The sequence below is a fragment of the Nanorana parkeri genome, unplaced genomic scaffold, assembly GCF_000935625.1.
Source record: "Nanorana parkeri isolate BGI_ZX_2015 unplaced genomic scaffold, ASM93562v1 scaffold523, whole genome shotgun sequence".
Classification (NCBI taxonomy): Eukaryota; Metazoa; Chordata; class Amphibia; order Anura; family Dicroglossidae; genus Nanorana; species Nanorana parkeri.
The window spans coordinates 4,868-23,958 of NW_017306791.1; the positions used below are offsets into that span (position 1 = coordinate 4,868).

A 19,091-nucleotide genomic window follows, 5' to 3' on the forward strand; every position below is an offset into this window, starting at 1 on the left:
CTGACCTCCGCACTGCCTCACCTTACTAACCTCCGCACTGCGTCACCTTACTGACCTCCGGGCTCTGCGTCACCTTATTGGCCTCTGCGCTCTGCGTCACCTTACTGGCCTCTGCGCCCTGCGTCATCTTACTGGCCTCCGCGCCCTGCGTCACCTTACTGGCCTCCGCGTCCTGCGTCACCTTACTGGCCTCAGCACTGGGTCACCTTACTGGCCTCTGCGCCCTGCGTCACCTTACTGGCCTCTGCGCCCTGTGTCATCTTACTGGCCTCCACGCTCTGCGTCACCTTACTTGCCTCTGCGTCACCTTACTGGCCTCTGCGCTCTGCGTCACCTCACTGACCTCTGCGTCACCTGACTGACCTCTGCGTCACCTGACTGGCCTCTGCGCCACCTGACTGGCCTCTGCTATCTGCATCACTTTACTGGCCTCCGCACTCTGTGTTACACCGATGACCAATGTACTCTGTGTTTTAACTGAGCTCTGTCCTGATACTTAAAACTGATGCCGCCACTTACATTTTTCCACTCGGGTGTCTTAGGTCCAGCGTCGCAGGGTACCTCGCAGCAGCCATCTGGGGAGCCAAGCGATGCCTGTTTACATCACTTCTGCCACCCGCACACCTCCCCTTACTAAGACCCCCGCACCCTCCTGACACCCTCTGACGAAGACATCAGGCCAGAACCCCGGAGTAGAGCGGCAGCTCAGAGTATGTAGCCAATTCATATACTATTATTCTGCATTGCTCTATGTCTGTGAAGGTTCATTCATCCAGGTCATGGGATATCTGTAAAAGGCAACTGGACTTGCTGTATTTTTCTGGAAGACGTTTCACTGGTCATGTGATCAGCTTTCGGATGACCAGTGAAATGCCTTCAAGAAAAATACATGCATTGCTCTATGTTTTGCTGGGATTTGTAGTCCTCCATAGCTGGTGGTATTCTGCATTGCTGTATAATATATTGCTGGGATTTATAGTCCTCTATAGCTTGGAGTCAGTACCAGAACTACCAGCATTGCAGTAGTAAGGGATTGTTCTGCCACCAGTGTGCTGTACCTTTCCGTGACCCATAACATTTCTTAACCATGTCACTTTCAGGTGCGCAGAAAGAAAGGGTGTCAGGAAAGCAGCCGATTCGAGTGACATAGCCGCTTTGGACCTGTCCGGTTGCTCCCATTCTCCTCCCACAGCCCGGACGTACGGACAGTCAGTGGTGGTCTAAAGCAGGTGGGAGTGCCTAAGTACCTGACATGAAGTAGAGGGAGGCTAGTGAAAATTATTAGTGCCCCCCCCAGTATGGACTGTGGTATGTGCCCCCCCTATATATTTTTCCTAGAGTCGTCACTGCTCTGAGCTGCGGGTAGTCTGTGACTGTTTACAGGTGCCCGCAGCTCAGAGAAAGATTCGGGTTTCAGGCCGATGTGGCTGCCCGAGATCACGCTTGACTAGGACCTCAGCAGCCGCATCTGTGATCACTCCTCCTCTCTTCTAATTCTGGTGCTCTATCACATAGAGAAGAACGAGGAGATGTTCCTTTAAGTGATAGATCACCAGAGCTAGAAGAGCGACGGGCTATGTAGATCCCCATGCAACTGAAGGGAAGAGGCATGAAGAGGTGGGGTTACAGAAATAGCCAAGCGGCAGGGGGAACCAAGATTTACAGGGGAACATAATTCAACACAACACCGGCTCCCTGACACCCGAGTGTCGCACAGCCGGAACAAATCACCAGGCCACCTGAAGACATCAGGACGCCAACTCAGAACAGCACAGAGTATGTAGCTTCACATTATTTTGTATTGCTGGATAATATATTGCTGGGATTTGCAGTTCTCTATAGCTGGTCTCATTACTCCATCCCCTAGCTGCCTCTCCTCACTCTCAACTATTCTCCCCAAACATTTTTTAGGGGCGCAAGAGTGTTCGGGTTTCACTTGAAGAAAAGGTGGCAACCCTACAACAGCCACAGCTTTATACATTTTGGAAAATCCCAGAGAACAAATGAGCAAATGCTGGATAATTCACACAGAACAAATGCGAATGCAGTTTTGCTGGAAGAATAGCTCTGCAAAAACATAATTGCTGGATGTTCAACACACACAGCACACTAGGACCACACTGCATGCATTTAACACCAGTGTAGGTATAAGGATTGCAATCACTATGTGAATGAATTTCTGCACATGCATGGTGGCCTGCAATCCAAGCATACTATACAGTAATACCTTGGTTTACAAGTAACTTGGTTTGAGAGCGTTTTGCAAGACAAGCAAACATTTCTGAAAAATGTTGCCTTGATATACAAGCAATGTCTTGCAATAAGAGCAAAATTCTGCAGAAAAGCACCACCGAATAAGGCTGTAGCAGTGCGAGCGATGAGTCTGTTTAACGACAATGCAATGTCACATTGGATAGATTCCTTGTTAAAGTTTCAAGAAATGGAAAAGATTCCATTGAGTCAAGAGATAGCAGTGATTCCGTTAGTGATAGTGAAAGTTGTCCTACACAATAATCCTCCTCTCTCTTGAAGGTACCGGTAATTGGTTTATTTTTCTTTATATTTTGTACGATATTATAATACAGTACTGTATTGTAATTATTTTTATATGAATATTTTTGGGTTGTGGAACGAATCATCTGAATTTCCATTATTTCCTATGGGGAAATTCGCTTTGATATACAAGCGCTTTGGATTACAAGCATGCTTCCGGAACGAATTATGCTCGTAAACCAAGGTATTACTGTATTAATATATCCCTGCTCTTGTGCATTTCCTTTAGTAAATCAGGCCCATACTGTGTGTAGCACCTACTTAATTGCTGCCCCCTTAGAGAAAGATCGGTTGCAGAGAACTGCAAATCTTTATCACTGAGACTTTGGATGTGACAAGATTGAGTTTAGCTGCTGCTGGGAGCTGAAAGGACTTATGGGAGTTGGAGTCTCTGTGCAATAGAGACACAGCCATGCAGTGCAGCATAGACCTACAAGAGCAGCAGAGAGGTTGAAGAATTTTCATAACCTTTCTGTGCGCACTGAAATGAGAGGGCATTCCCCCTGCAGCCCTGTGAATGAATGGATGTGTTGTGGACCACTTGCTTATCAGAGTATAGACGCTGCTACCCCTGCATTCACCATTGGAGACCACGGCTGTTGTCATTGTGGAGAGCGGACATCTGGAGGACCACAGAGAGATGATTCAGAATCTGCTGGGCCACGACCAGATATCCTGTTTCCACCTGAGAGCTACCTGGAGACCTGCAGGATGCTAGTTGGAGGGGGGGATCCCTTTTGTTGGCACAAGAGGGAACTGCCAACAGAGACGGAGATCCATCACTTTGGTGAGAGGCTGTCAAGTCAGGTGACTTTCTTCTTTTAATAAGAGCGCTCCAACAAAAAAAGAGCCCCAACGTTGCCAAGACATTATTAGACTTACTGGCCAGTAGCGTAGCAAATAGGACAGGACTGCCCTATTGGTCACTAGCTATAGTGTTGGTAAATCCTGTTTGCATAGTTAGATATCACTCTACTCAGTATTAAGGTGCCCGTACACCTGCCGATTATCGTACGATAATCGCAGGAAATCCCGCGATCTACGATAATCGGCAGGTGTATGGAAGGCGTGCAACCGCTTCTACTGTACGGTTGCATGTCTTTTGTCTCCCGAGCAGGCACGGTTAGTGGCGTTCTCGGGAGACAAATGCCGATGGGGCCGCTGTGCGCAAGCGCACACTGCCCGCTCAGCAGTGCAGTCATCAGAAGCCCTCCCCTCAGCGGACGGGCTTGCGATGATAGCAAGTACGATCTTCCTATCCAAGATGGGCAGATCGTACGAGCTTTTAATTACCTTAAAACCATCGCAAGACAAAAGTCGTGAGATGTTTGTAAAGTGTATGGCCAGCTTTATTGTCATTGTTCCTAAGATTTCATTAACCATTTATTTCCTGAGTTACAGCTCATGATTCCAGTTCTGCTGTTTTTAGTCTGTTACCAGCTTTTACCTGTTTAAAATCCAGGGCTTCGCCTTTTATAATTAAATCCCAATATCTACATTCCGAAAGGTGTGTTGGTGTGTCGTGGATCTAGTCTGGTTGGCTTATCCTGGTGTGGGACAGGAGAACCCAAAATTCACAGCAGCTCCTTCCGGGGGCTATCGATACATATCTGTGAATGTATTTGTTCATCTGAATGTGTATACCTGTATGACCACTTGGCTATTGAACACCTATACATTGATAATAATTCTGTAAATACAGTAATAAACTGGTTTCTTTTGAAATTCAGTACCTTATCCTGCTTTATATCTGACTGTAGCAGCACAGCACCTGCACCTTTAAATGAGAATTTGGGGTACACCTCTTGTTTGTATTTTTAGTTTCCTGATGATACAGGAGTATATTTTGCAATGTACTCCTGTAGTCAGAAATGCACCATAAGCTTAAAGTTCAATGTAATATACTGTGGGCAGGGCTAAGCTCTATGCTGAGAAGCTATCCTGGCAATATTGTCTGAATTCTCCTCTCCCATTGAGTGACAGGTTGTAGGAGCTGCTGCACATTCATGAAAACCTGTGAAGTCACAGCAGCTCAGAGCACATCCTATCAAAGCTTATTCATGTCATATCACATAGGACATCCATTCGGCAGTTTGTCCTTTGTCCCCCTTGCCCTCTCCACTCCACGCTGCTGTCTCCGGACAATACACGTAACAATTGGCACTAAGAGGATCAGTTCAGCTCTGTCCTTGCCCCCCTCTCCTCCACACTGTTCTCTTGGGACATACACAGGGAGTAGAACAGATAAACATGGCAGAGGGGAGGAGGGCGAGGACAGAGCTGAACTGACGGTCTCAGGGCCCAGTCATACCATATCCAGTGCGTCCTGTTGCAGTTCACACCCGGAACGCACTGGATCGCATACATGAAGCTGGGCCGCATTCTGGGGCAGGAGGGGGCGTGTAGCTGTCTTTCTTGTCAATGGCACCGCAGACACTCCCACCACCCACAGTGCGATCGACCGCACCAGAACACAAGGTACAGGAGTGCCCTCCATTCCAGCGCAGTGCAATCTGAAAAAATAGTGCAAGCAGCATTTAGCATTACAAAGAAAACTTTAAAAAAAAAAAATCTCCATACCCCAAGTAACTCTCCAAACATTCCATTCACCTATTAAATGCTTATGTAGAAAAAAAAAAAAAGTTTCCCAAGAATACCCAAAGAGAATGAGACACAAGAGGCATGTTTCCTTATTTATTCCATAAGCTTTGAATTTTTTCATTGAATCACATCTATAACGTCATATGCAACCCTAAGTAAAAATGCAATGTGAAGTACAAACTGAAAAGAAACTGTACAAAACTGTAAAAATCAGGTCAGCTTGGATGGACTGTATCCAAACTCTACGTACAGAGGTTTTATTGTGTAGAATGGCTTACATTAGGCATGAGGCAGTCTGCTGCCCTCCAGCTGGTGAGGAACGCCTAGTGAACCACAACCAAGCCCTGTGGCAATGAGAAGCCCGTACTGGAACCATCTCCTGCTATAAACCATTGATGCCTCTACTCTTTGTGATAGAAACTTATATGGACACTGTACCTCGAATGCTGCAAGAGACAAGTCATAGGGGTAGCCAAAGGAGCAAGAAAGTCTTTGCTCTGCAAGACTTCCTCAGACATTTTAAATGTGTGGTTATCAACAGAAGAACTATTGTGCAAGATTGGTCTCTCTAACTACCAGCTCTCTAGTTAAAGTCACCAATAACAAAGGAGAATAATTCTTAGGATGAGGGGATACGGTTACTGCAGAGGATCATTTTGCCAAAAGAAGGGTAGGACTATGGAAAGAGAAAAGGGTTCCAGCTCTGCTCCTGCATTGGAGGCATCAGCTCATCAGTAACTGGAGGACTGGAGTCTGCCAAAGTATGGTTTCAAACAAAGCGTGAAAACTCCTGGTTTCAAGAATGCGCATTTCTTTTGCTTTTGTGTGTGATGTTGCTGGCTGTGGCATAATACAATAAAAAAAAAAAAAGTACAAAATAAATTCAACATGGTACATTTAGCAACCTACTGCATACATAAAATTGTTCACATTTCTTGGTTATCGGTGGCAAAGTTGATCTTGGCATTGTGTCTAGATGATCGTTGGCATGTCTTGAAACTCACGTTCTACATAATATAAATAAACGTAAAAAAACATGCACTACCTACCCAACATACAAACCAAACAGTGCAAAGAAACAGCTACAAGACAAAGCTGGAGTCTATAATCTACAACGGCAATGGGTGATCCATGCTTTCAGGTGACTATGGACAAGAGTGTGATAATTCATTCAGAGCAGTTCACAGTACTATGACCACCTTTCCTATACAAAACAGACCATTGTTTTCATTAGTAGCAAACAAATTGTGGGCTCAACTCAATAACACTGACAAAGAATGGAACACTGTTCCGGTGACTGTTTGTTCTCTTTCTCAAGGTCTTTTCATTCTTTCCATTCAACCCAGGCTTGTGATGTTTGAACGTCCACCAGGGGGAGCCACAATGCGATGTCCAGTACGGCGAGGGTTGCTATCATCTATTTGTGCACCTAAAATGTAAGCAATAGTATGTAAGGATTTCTAAAAAAACTAAACAGATAGCTAAACCTAAAGGTCAAAAGCTGGAACCTGTTTAAACAAGCTGATATGTTTGTATTACTATATTTCATTTATTATATTTGTATTTAGAATTTTAAATTTGTAGGGCTGTAATGGTATTTGTAACATACAACAGTGTTGTGTTCTTGGTTGTTGTCTGCGAACTACACATAAGGCTGATTTCACAAAGCTAACACACCAGGAGAAGGATCCTTATTTTCATTGTGTTATAGCTTTGTAGCCTATTACAGTTTTACAATTCAATAAATGCAATACGGCACACTGTTGTGCGTGAAAAAACAGTAATGCCTTCATTACTTTTTTCAAACGCATGGCAAGGCACGATATTGCTGTATTGCAGCACAACACACTCTGCTTCAGTGATGGTATGTCCCTCAGTGTCCTTACGTCCTATATATTTGTGTATAGAAAGTGAAGACTCAGAGACCTTAGACCGCTGCAGCCTGTGAGCCTGGAAGAACCGTTCGTACGATTTTCGGCGGGTTTGTGGTGAGCTCGGAAGACGAATGCCGCACGGGCCGGTGTGCGCAAGCGCACACTGTCCGCTCAGCACTGCAATCATCGCAAGCCCTTCCCTCAGGGGGGCTTACGGTGATCGCAAGTACGATCTGCCCATCTTTGACAAGTAATTTTAGTCACCTTACAACCATCGCACAACGAAAGTCGTGCAATGGTTGTAAAGTGTATGGGCAGCTTAAGAGCAAGCCAGCTCTGACGATCAGGTGAGTATAACTTAGTTTGAACCTAGACAAAAATGAGCAGTTAACGCTTGCAGTGTGAGGGTAGCCCCATTGCAAAGGTTAATAAATGTTGTGTCTGGAGTTCTTCTTTAAGGGACATTGATAGATGGAAGCTGATTGTTGTGGGGCAACAAAAATGTTTCTTGTCTGTAAAATGTACAGAATTGGGAATTTATGAACAGTCAACAAAAGCAAAACGAGTGCATTTCTTTAAAAAAAAAAATTCCATTTTACCTGATAAACTGAAGTTAGACTGGTGAAGGTTCCTAATGGGAGGGGGTTGTGGCTTGGAGGGTGAAGATTTAGCTGAGGGGGCAGGGGTTGCATACTTTGGAGTAGCTGGAACATCATACACTGGTCCATCATACACTGGTCCATCATACATCCCACGAGACACAGGCTGCAGCCCGCTCACCTGTAAAACACACAAAGAATAGGCATAACCATATTTTTCAGTTTCTTTATCAAACTGGGCACAGCAGGTTGAACATAACTAATAAGCAATGGACAAAAGTTCTACCTGAAAGACTTCATGATGTTCCAGGCCAACTTTGAAATATATTCCTTCAGGGTGTACAGGATGATATATCTCTGTATGTATATTATATCTATACAGAGTCCTAGGACTCGTCTTCAGTTCGATCTGGTTAAAACTATAAACTTCTCAGTAGGTATAAGAACACCCACATAACACATCCAAAATGCCTCCAAAGGCATCTCTTATTTTAAAGGAGTTTTAGCTCTAAGGCAAGGTTTGGTTTCTTGGATAACATGTTAATTCATGCAAGGGACCTAATTATCCGCTTGTACATGTGATCTTCTCCTTTTAGTGATTAAGCAGTCACCATGCATTGTATATTTCCTTTCCTGCTGAGACCATGCATGATGCTGGAACCTGCTGTCAGTTTGACAGCTGAGGTCCCAGTTTGTATCAAAGCTCCAATTAGCAGCTTGTTCAGTGATGATTTGGGAAAATTAGCCATGTCTTGTCAGTGTTTGTTCATATGTAAACAAACGCTGATACATTCCATTTAGTATGTGTGAGCAACTATTAAAGACGCTTTAAAATGAGTGAAGATTCAACGCTTTACCTAGATAATCTTGACTTCAGTGCTGACATTCCTATTTCTAAATATGTCAATTATTAGATAAACAATGGGACTTTCAGTACAGAATTTCAGCACGAATGTACGCATGTCATAAAACTATAATAGTTTAATGACAACATTGATTATAAAGACATATGTACAGATGTCCATTACAATTTCTCAGACAGATTTTTGCACATCAATTACACAATTACTGACCACAGCTAACATGCCTTAGGCCCCTTTCACATGGACGACCATCCGTTCCAATCAGCAGGGGATCCGTGCACATTCAATTTTCTTCCCCCATCTTACAATGGAGGCAAAAACTGAACTAAACAGACGCATGTTAGGTCTACGGGCAGGCGGATGTAAGCGGACATGCCTCCATTTACGTCCTTTGACCTCTGATCCGTTACGTGTAGCTCCAAAATAATGGAAACTCTTTTAAGAGTGCTAACCTTTACCCATTCAATTCAAAACTGAAAAAAAACGAGGTTTTGGGTACAGATACACGTTAGAGTTGCAAAGCAACAGCTTGTTGATGTACCAGCCAAAGTTTGCTGCATGGATGGCGCTGTCGGCACCCTTCTGTCCGACATCCTTCAATCAGTTGATTGAAGAAGCAGGTTGGAAAATTCTTGGCCAAATGGAGCTAGCAGCCCATCAGCTACTAGCTTTGTTTGGTATCCTGACAGCGGCCGCTGTCAGAATACAAAGGAAAAAGCGGGGGATTTGTCCATCAATGCTCGTGAACGTTGATGAATGAATCTGTTCTATTTTTTTCCGTTCAGCCTGCGGGTTGAAGGAAAAAAATAGAACAGTGTATGCCCAGCTTAAGATCTGCCTTTAGAATTGAGCATGACTACTCATTATAAATGACTGAGCTTCATTGTATGATGATAGCGTGTCACAATTTCTATATATGACTCCCTACACCAGGGGTAGGCAAACTCCCACTATGTATTGCAAGGCTCTACAAATTCCATTATGCATTGCAAGGCACTGAAAACCACAAACATGACTCCCAGAAGCAGATGCATGATGGGATTTGTGGTTCACCATAGCTTCCTACTCCTGCCCATACCTTTGCTCAAGTTCAACTACAAACATTTAATAAAAATCTATAAGTAGTGAAAATGACTGAGTTTGTTTATAATGGAGTTATTCAGTTTCAGCGTGACCACACTAAGATATGCCAGCGGAGTTGGTGCTTGACTTCCCTAAAAAATGACTTTGAGCTTGTTTATAATTATCGCTTGAGGTTCAACACTGTCTGATTCGGAAGCGCCTGCAGACAAAAGCATGACTGTGCTAAAAATGTTGACCTTGATCAAGAATAAAGTATACAGGATGTCTTGATATAAGCTGAGGGGACGTACCCATAAGACTTATACTGGGGTTCTATAAAGATAAAACCACCTCGACACAAATACCTTCAGCCACATCATGTGTTATATTGTGACTATAAAGTAAATATTCTGAATATAAATGGTTTTTATCATCACAATAAATCACAAAATAAGATTTTCGTTACAAATATATAAAAATATTAAAAAGAAGATTACCTTCCCTGGATTTTACCATTGGAGGTGCTAGCAAATTGGTACTGAGGGGATGACCACCCCGTCTAACCACTATGCATAGCTTTTCAAGAGATTCACATTTATAGGGCAATCACATGGAAGAGTAGCTACTTTATTACTGTTTAAGTTCCTCAGCACTGCCTCCTAATGCCAAGAGTGAAGGCCAGTAGGTAGGGACCATTAAGGGTGTTTGTCCCTTGAGTGTTAAAGGATGACTCTTTGTGAGTCTAGGACAACCCTTTAAATTCATCTTCTTTAGGGATGAGGTTCGGGTTCACCACTACTAAAGGTTTGCATGGAATCCTCATGAATCACAAATTTATAGCACAAAAGTTCAACAGGTCTCTGCCAGAAATATGGTAAAACCTACATATTGCATAGACGTTCCCTGGTCAGCTGAGTCACAAGAGTCCGTAATTCGAAGGAATGGAGAAGCCATATTGTCAATGTGTGCTAGACCTGTTGGGGAGAGCTGACAATCGGAGTAGGGAGAATACTGTTTTTTTTTAATTATTATTATTTTGGTATTGGTACATGTGTCTTATGGCATTGTTCGGGTTTCCCTGCCTTTTGTTTGACAGTAGCTTGAATTAGTAGCCCTACAAATGACCAGAACTGACTAACAAGATGCACCCACAATGACGCAGAGTTTGTGAACTTCAAACTTCAATAAAGATATGCTAAACTGTTCGCAAACAGAAAAAAAGGCAGATTCATTCATTTCTACTCCTCTTATACAGCAGGAACAATCGTAGGCTGCAGGAATGATGACTTTATTTACCAAAGAAGATATGAACATCTTGTGTGTATTGAAATAACGTGACAAAACTATATTTATCTAGGTTGGGTGCTTCCACTATGTAAGCCAGACCCTATAACTCTCCTACACACATGCACATTAATAGTGAACACCATACAAACAGCATTATATGCAAGTTTGGATTATATTTAATAAACATATATGCTGTACAAACATGCCACTCGGTAGTGCACATAAGGGTAGGCCGGCCGCACTTCTGGGTTTCTCTTGGAGTTCTGAGACCATGATCAATCAGTTTACAGGCAACGCCTTAAATGGATTGTTAATGCTTTACTTGGTGTTCGAGAAATGCGTCACTACACCTAAGCTGAGCCCTCTGCTGCATTCCTCTGTATTTGTCTGTTTCTCCAGTGTTCCTTGTGACTGTACAGAACCCCGTGTCTCCTGTGACTCCTATTTCACCTACCACTCCTGTGACTCCAGTGGCCCCTGCGTCTGCAGCAACCACTATGTCTCCAGCAACCCAGTGACTCCAGTGTCTCATGAGTCTCCAGTGTCCCTAGTATCTTCAGTGAGCCCTGCGCTTCAGTCACTCTTTTGTCTCCTGTATCTCCAGACCCCAGCACTTCCATTGATCCTTGTGCTCCTGTGTCTCCAGTGAATCTTTTGCCTCCTGTGTCTTCACTGACCCCAGTGCCTCCATTAATCCCTGTTCTCCAGTATCTCCAGTGACACTGTTGTCTCCTGTATCTCCACTGACCCCAGTGCCTCCATTGATCCCTGTGCTCCCGTGTCTCCAGGGACTCTTGTGCCTCCTGTGACCTCGGCATCTCCAGAGATCTCTGCACTTCTGTGTCTCTACTGACTTCTGAGTCTCCAGTGATCCCATTATATCCACACAGCCACATCATCCTGTCACAGATCCTTTGACAGGATCTGTGAATGTAAAAACCACAAGTCACATCATCAACTGCGGCAGAGGGACTCAATGGAATTTAGGTGCAGTGATGTCTTCACACTGGTAGTCCATGCATTCTACCTCCCGCCCATGTTACTGAATGCCTGTACCGAGGTGCAGACATGGACGGGAAGAAAAACTGCAGGAGCCATAACATTGCACCCATGATCATCTGATCACAATGCTTTACTGGCTCCAAAGCAAAAAAAATAATAAATGCACATTTTTCCTTTTATGAAGAAGTGCGCATTTATTATTATCTTTTTTTTTCTGGGTGGACTTTGCTGTGTTATATACAGTATGAGCTAGTTGCCTGGCTGTCATGCTGATCCGGCGGCTCCAGTACTTTATGAGTTAATGACCAAAAACATATACAGATAAGGAGTTCTTCCTTCTAACTGACACGTTTGTGGAGAGTGTAAGTATTGAAGCCAGAGACAAGTCAGTCAGCTATTATGCATAGGTCAGACTCCATATTTCTCTTGTGCGGGTTTAATATATGTTACAAATTATAGACGTTCTATTTTAAAGGTTATAAACACTTTCACATTTTACTATATGAACATTTTTGATTTTTCTGGAATTAAATGTATCCTGTATTTGGCCTGGAGGTCACTTTGAATTTATTATTAACTGACATAATTTCTTTCTTTTTTTAAATGTCATAATGTAAGAATCATTACCCTGTTTTAATATCAAGTTTATTGTCTAGACACAATCCTTTTGGCTGCAATGAGGTGGATTTACTAAGCCATGGAGGGTTATTTTAACTAACATATTATTAAATCACATAACCCTTTTCCCATTAAAATGTTCATTTCAGATACCTAAATATTGCATAGATGTTAAATCACTTTTCTTTCCCATCAAATAGCTATTTTTACCATCAGTCGCTGTTTTATCTTCACCGCAATGGTTCAATTGTCTGCTCTTCTCTATAAACATCTCATAAAACTTCACAGTTCCACTAGTCGGAGGCCTGTGACATTTAAAGCAATTTTGGTGAATACGTAAACAATGAGCATCTGGTAAATTGATCCACACTGCGCAGTAAATGCTCTGATTAATCAAAAACAATATTTCATAAAAATGAGCAAATAAGGCCCCATTCACACTTACACTAAGCTAAGCGTCTTTGGGCATTTTTTGGTCTTTTTTATGCCCTTGTACAGGTGGTTTTTCTGCACGTTTCAGGCTTGAGCATTTTTTTATTTTTAGCCAATGAAAAGCTAGTTACTTTGAACAATAAAAACTAAAGTCGTTTTCATGCATTTTGTGTGCATTCAGGTGCTCCCATTGAAGTCTATTGGGGCTCAACTCTGCTCTAAAAGAAGCTCACGCACTTTTTCAAACAACAGGTATTGTGCTACAAGTGACAGAACACTCAGGTGTGAACAGGGGCCATTGAAAACAATGGAATTCCTCCAGTTGAGTGCTGTAGCGCTTAAGCTGGCCATCCACTGTAATATTTTCTTTGTTCAACCCGTGGGCTGGGTTGATCGACGAATGTCCTGCTGTTTGCATTGTATTCCGACAGCATCCACTGTGCAAATTTCGCCTTTTTCATCAACAACCAGCCTAAATTTGCACAGCGTATGGCCACCTTTTTTTTATTATTATTTGGATATATATAGCGCCAACAGTTTGCATAGCGCTTTACAATATAGGCATTTGAGGTGTGAAGTCCATTCACATAGCACACGTGTTACGGATTTGTGAATTCACTCCAATACACAAGAAAACTGATCCCGGTATATTTTGCTTTTGCTCAGGATGTATTTCCTTTCCTGTCATCCTGCTATGAATTGCTGCCATCTTGTGACAATCATTGGTATTTAACTTCTACGAAATCTATTTTTACATTGCTGGGAGGTAACCGGTATGGCTAGATATCTCTCATTCAACCTTCAGGCTGAACAAGAGAAAATCAGTCAATGCCCCCATCCACTCTAAACAATGAGGATGGAGGAATCTCCCCCGCCGGCTAATGCATTCAGCAGCCGTGCGTGTTGCACGGTGGCACTTCCGAACAGTGACCACATCTGACAGGATGAAGTCCCTGTTCATCCTACCGTATAATTTTCCAACCAGCTCAGTTGATTTTTTAAAGCTGGGTGGTGCCCGCAGGGCCACCCATGGCTTGGATTTGAGCTCTTTGGCCAGCATTATGCTGTGATAAATACTTTGCACCACATACATGTGTAATGAACCAAGATGGCCACATTTTGTACCTGTATAAGGTAAAGTGAAACTGTGCGATGCCCATGCAGAGCAAAACAAAAGGTTCTCTTTAATACCCCCTTTCCAGCCACATATACCTCATTATATACCCCCTTTCCAGCCACATATACCTCATTATATACCCCCTTTCCAGCCACATATACCTCATTATATACCCCCTTTCCAGCCAGATATACCTCATTATATACCCCCTTTCCAGCCACACATACTTGCCTTCCTTTTACCCTCCTGCTACTACTTCCAGCGGCCAGGGGTGAAGAGAAGTCTTTTATAAGCTACAAGTTGTTGGATTCATGGCTTACTCAGAGCTATGGACTCCCTGCATTACAGCGCTGATTGGCTCCATGTACAGAGTGAGTCAAATGCTTCTCCATATCTAAAAATACTCATTATTTTTATTTGTCTACTGTAGATAAACAGAGGAAGGAAAAGAAAGTTTATGGGGGATTAAAGCAAATCTGTTGCTTTGCCCTGAATGGATGAAGTATGAGTTTGCATATTAACCATTACTATTAATCATTTTTCTACCAGAACAGAATATTGGCTACATAATGTTTCTAAATACTCAATAAAGTAGTGTAAAGTCCACATAATTATAATAACCGGAGATAATATTGCACTTTTATTACTGTACGTGTTCTATAAATACAAGAATGCGTTAACAGACATGTCATACATAATATAACATGCTCACCATGTTCCTTGTCTTAATACGCTGGTAGATGTATTCTGGGAAAGGTTTTCGAGGTATAAATCGTCCTATGCCTTGGGTAGCATGTAGGTTGCCATCTTCAAAGACAATTTTTCCTTGGCTTATGACCACCAGTGGGGCACCATGACACTCCATCCCTTCGAAGATATTATATTCCACCGCCTAAGAATGACAGCAATGTTTCATTATCAACACCATTTTTTTCAGGTGTCTGTGTAGGGCTAATTCCTTTCATAAAGTGTATCTAAACCCGAAACATTTTTGGGGTTTGGATAGAGCAGTTCAACACTGTCAGTTTTTTTTTTTTTTCATTACTGTCTATGTGCCCTTTAGGGAGATTTACTCTCTCCATTTCTCCTAACTAGGGATGCACCAATACCGTTGTTTGGTATTGAGTAAGATATGGATATTTTTTCATCGGTACTCGCCGATACCGAGTACCAATACTGGCATGATGAGGTATCGTGGGCCCGGCTTACTGGACAATCAGGAAGCCGGGCGGTGGGTTATGATGCACCGCCCAGCTTCCTGATTGCCTGGGAAGCCGGTGTTCTATCGTCAGGCTTTAGTCTTCCTTCCGACACTGCGAGGCAGCCTGGCTTCATGACCAATCAAGAAGCCAGGCGGTGGGTCATGACCTGCCACCTGTCTTCCTGATTGGTCAGGAAGCCAGGTTGCCTCGCAGTGTCGGAAGGAAGACTAAAGCTGGGAAGCTGGCTTCCAAGCCAATCAGGAAGCCAGGTGGTGGGTTATGACCTGCCGCCCGGCTTCTTGATTGGTCAGGAAGCCAGGCTGCCTCGTAGTGTCGCCAGTGCATCGGTATCGGTGCATCCCTACTGATAATCAATGTCAAAGGGCATAAAAGTGATGTGAAATCTGAAATTAGAAGTTGACAAAAGAACAGGAATTGTTTCCATTGGGGACACTGGCTCCAGTGACATCTGTCTAAGAGGATTTTTCTAACTGTGGAGAGATTTGCTTTCACTTCTACAGGGCATTAAGTGGAATCTCACCAATGGGAAAAAAATGACAGTGTGTCTAACCATTTCCTACACAAACCATAATTAAATAAATGTTTTGGCTTTAAATATACTTTAATAATAAAATAAATCCCATTCTTTGGCTTGTGTAAACCCTGAACTGCAAAGTGTACTGCATTTACTGTCACATTTCAGCTAAAATATTCTCCCCCTCCTCTGTATAATGGCAAACAGGGCTGTTCCTATAATGAGGCAGCCTGAAGTTATTGCCTCAGGCAGCGTCTCTTTGTGTCACGTGGGGGAGGGATCAGGCAGAGCGGCAAGACAGTGACTTCCGCCCCCTTTACAGCCAGAATGTCCCAGATTGCAGAGAGATGTGTAAGGGCCATACACATCTCCCTGCCCAGCTCTTAGCTCCCTGGGATGCTCTAGTCGGTGTACCGCCCTCTCCTGGCAACCAGTGATGATGCAGAGGCCCCCTGACGGTGAAAAAGCTAGGGATACCTCTAAAGGCAAGAGCTAGTACACTAATCTGCATGTGACTATTCAAAGCCAATCAATTATTTGTGCAGGCAGAAGGATGTTCTGTCCCCATAAATTGGTTGCTCACACTTTCACACGTTTAAGGCTGCTATTGAAATTTTAAGGGCGGTTGACACTCAAAAATATAATACAAATGTGTGTATGTGCCTGCATCACTTCCTTCCAGTTATACACGTTAGCATCATGTTCAGGCCTATTAAAAAAAGACTGAACCTATGTTTCTCTGGGTAATAAAAAGCCCCAGTCAGCACTGTGAAAATGACTACCTACCGTGGACCTACCCACACCCTGGATTTCTCAAAGGCTTTTGATATGTTACCACACAAACACTTGCTACACAAGCTGAGGGCTATGGGCATAGATGAGGTGGTGTGTACGTGGATAGAGAACTGGCTACGGGACTGGGCTAGTGTAATGAGCAGTGTGCCTCAGGGTTCTGTGCTGGGTCCCATATTGTTCAACTTATTTATTAATGACATCGGGGAGGGTGTTAAGAGCGATATTTCCGAGTTTGCGGATGATACTAAAATTGGGAGGGTAATAGACACGGACTTAGACATTATAACATTACAGGAGGACTGTAAAATAGGGGAGTGGGCATTGATGTGGCAGATGAGGTTTAATGTCGATAATTGCAAAGTAATGCACTTTGGACATAAAAATAAACAAATGGGTTATACAGTTATGGGTATGTCATTGTAGACCACAAACTGAAAAGTAGCATTCAGTGCCAGGCTGCTGTAAACAAAGCTAGCAGGGTCTTGTCAATCACATTCTCTTTTTTGCCTAAAATGTTGAAGAGCTTTCGGAGACGAGTGGAGCTTCATTTTACCCGAGGGCCTACTCATCCACATCTCTCAGTGTATGTCCGCCTGACACAGTCTATTCCTTTTTAACCGTGTTCATGCATCACAGGCTGGTCCTTGCTTATAGTTTTATTGTATATTATCACAATTTCCTTAGGCTACAGCAGCCAATTGGGACTTACAGATTTATGACTTTTTGCCGATATTGCCTTCATCTTGTCAGGATCCCAGATAACAACATCAGCATCTGATCCAACTGCAATTCGCCCTTTTCTAGGGTAGAGGTTGAAGATTTTGGCAGCGTTTGTACTAGTAACTGCTACAAACTGGTTTTCATCCATTTTGCCAGTAGTCTGTAAAATGAGCAGTATGTTACTAAAAGAAAAGTCTACCTATTAAAACACTGATTCTAATGCAGTATTAACTCAGACTGCAACTTCCTGTCTTCACTGGAGGATTCTGTCTCCATGTGAAACTACTTCCTCTCTCCAGTAAGTGATTGGTGAATAGCAGAGCCTGACCCTCAGTGATCAGCCCTGGCCAGCTGCCAACAGCACCTGTAACTCTCAATGGTTCTTATATAGAATGAGAAAAAAATGCAACTTCAGGTTTCACTGCTGGGGGATTCTGCCACCAGGAGTAAATGTGGCAATAAACCCCAGGCACCATCTCCTAGATCTGACCCCTTCTAGAGTATTGTGATCTCAACTGATGCATGGACGAGAAGCATGGAAACAGATTCCCTGGTAATCGGGAAGCCGGGTGGCGAGTTTTTACACACCACCCGGCTTCACGGCTAATCAGGAAGCCAGGTGGCGAGTCATTACATGCAGCCTGCCTTCCTTAATAGGACTTGGGGTATCGGTATTTGGTATCGGCGAGTACCGGGAAAAAAATATCCAATACTCGTATCCAATACCGAAAAAAAGGAATCGGTGCATGCCTAGTCCCTGTGTGTGTTTTTAAAGTAGCCTCAGCTCCAAGCTCGCTACCATAATGGACTACAATCTCACGTTTAGTTTACTCATTTGTATTGGGATTGTAGTCCATCATGAGAGCGAACTTGGAGCTGTGGCTACTTTACAACACACACAGGGACCATGGGGAACAAATGTAGCCACCCCCCAGAAGGAAGGACAGTGTCAGCACCAATTCAGAGATGATTTGAGGATCTACAGCGGAATGATACACAAATAAGATACATTTTTGTTAATCATTAAGGAATCTGAATGCATTATTAAGATTTAGTTCCTGAGTTAAGTGACAATCAATATGATATCAATATCAATGACAAGTATTGTGGCAGTTGATGCTGCCAGCTTCTACAGGAAAGATTTAGCTGGTGGGAAGGAGCCATCAAAATGTTGCTATGTAGAGATATAGTTATATCTCTGGTTGCAGTGAATTATTGTCATAAACAATAATAATCTATCACTTTCTAGATCTTAAAAGCGGAGGACCAGCTGCAAAAGGAGTATACATTTGGGTACATTTCAGAGTGACTGGTAAATCTAGATTTATGTTTTTGTTACATGCAGCTTATGATTAGGTGCAACTTGAAGGACTGTCCTGGTCAAAATTGATGCAACTTTAGGTGAAGTTGCAGCAGATTTGATTGATTGGTGGAATTTCTATTTAAAGAGTAATTCAACTGTTATTAAGAATTAATCATCTCCCTCTGGATCAATGTACTGAACTTTGCAAGGATTTGAACCAACTTTGTTGCAGATTTCAGCCTGTTTCTGTTCTGAAGAAATAGCTGTTTGTTGCAGCGTGTCTTTTCCAAACGGATCCCTGAATGGGAGGGTCTGTGTTCATTATAATCAGCTGGTTGACTTCCTGTGTTGTAATGAGGAAAGGTGCAGTGCGGGCATCCCTTTAGTAGTAATTAACCCTTAGGGAGTATCTTACCAAAAATGAGATTCCTATTGCAGGGGATGCCTAAAATTGTACTGTACTTAAATTTTACTGCTGACTTCTGGGGAAATCAGTGAGCCAATCAAAGAAGCAGGAAGTGACATTTC

General features: G+C 43.0%; 1 protein-coding gene across 3 annotated transcripts in view; it reads right to left on the minus strand.

The window, feature by feature from the left end:
• Positions 1-6,458: 6,458 nt before the first annotated feature.
• Positions 6,459-19,091, minus strand: part of CRMP1 (collapsin response mediator protein 1) — a 64,832-nt gene continuing 52,199 nt past the window's right edge. For all 3 annotated transcript variants that reach the window (XM_018561427.1, XM_018561426.1, XM_018561428.1), the window contains 4 exons: positions 17,250-17,420; positions 14,721-14,900; positions 7,628-7,808; positions 6,459-6,583 (listed from right to left, as the gene is read on the minus strand). In XM_018561427.1, coding sequence (XP_018416929.1) covers positions 6,492-6,583; positions 7,628-7,808; positions 14,721-14,900; positions 17,250-17,420 — 624 coding nt within the window. In that variant the 3' untranslated portion in view covers positions 6,459-6,491. The remainder of the gene's footprint in view (positions 6,584-7,627; positions 7,809-14,720; positions 14,901-17,249; positions 17,421-19,091) is intronic.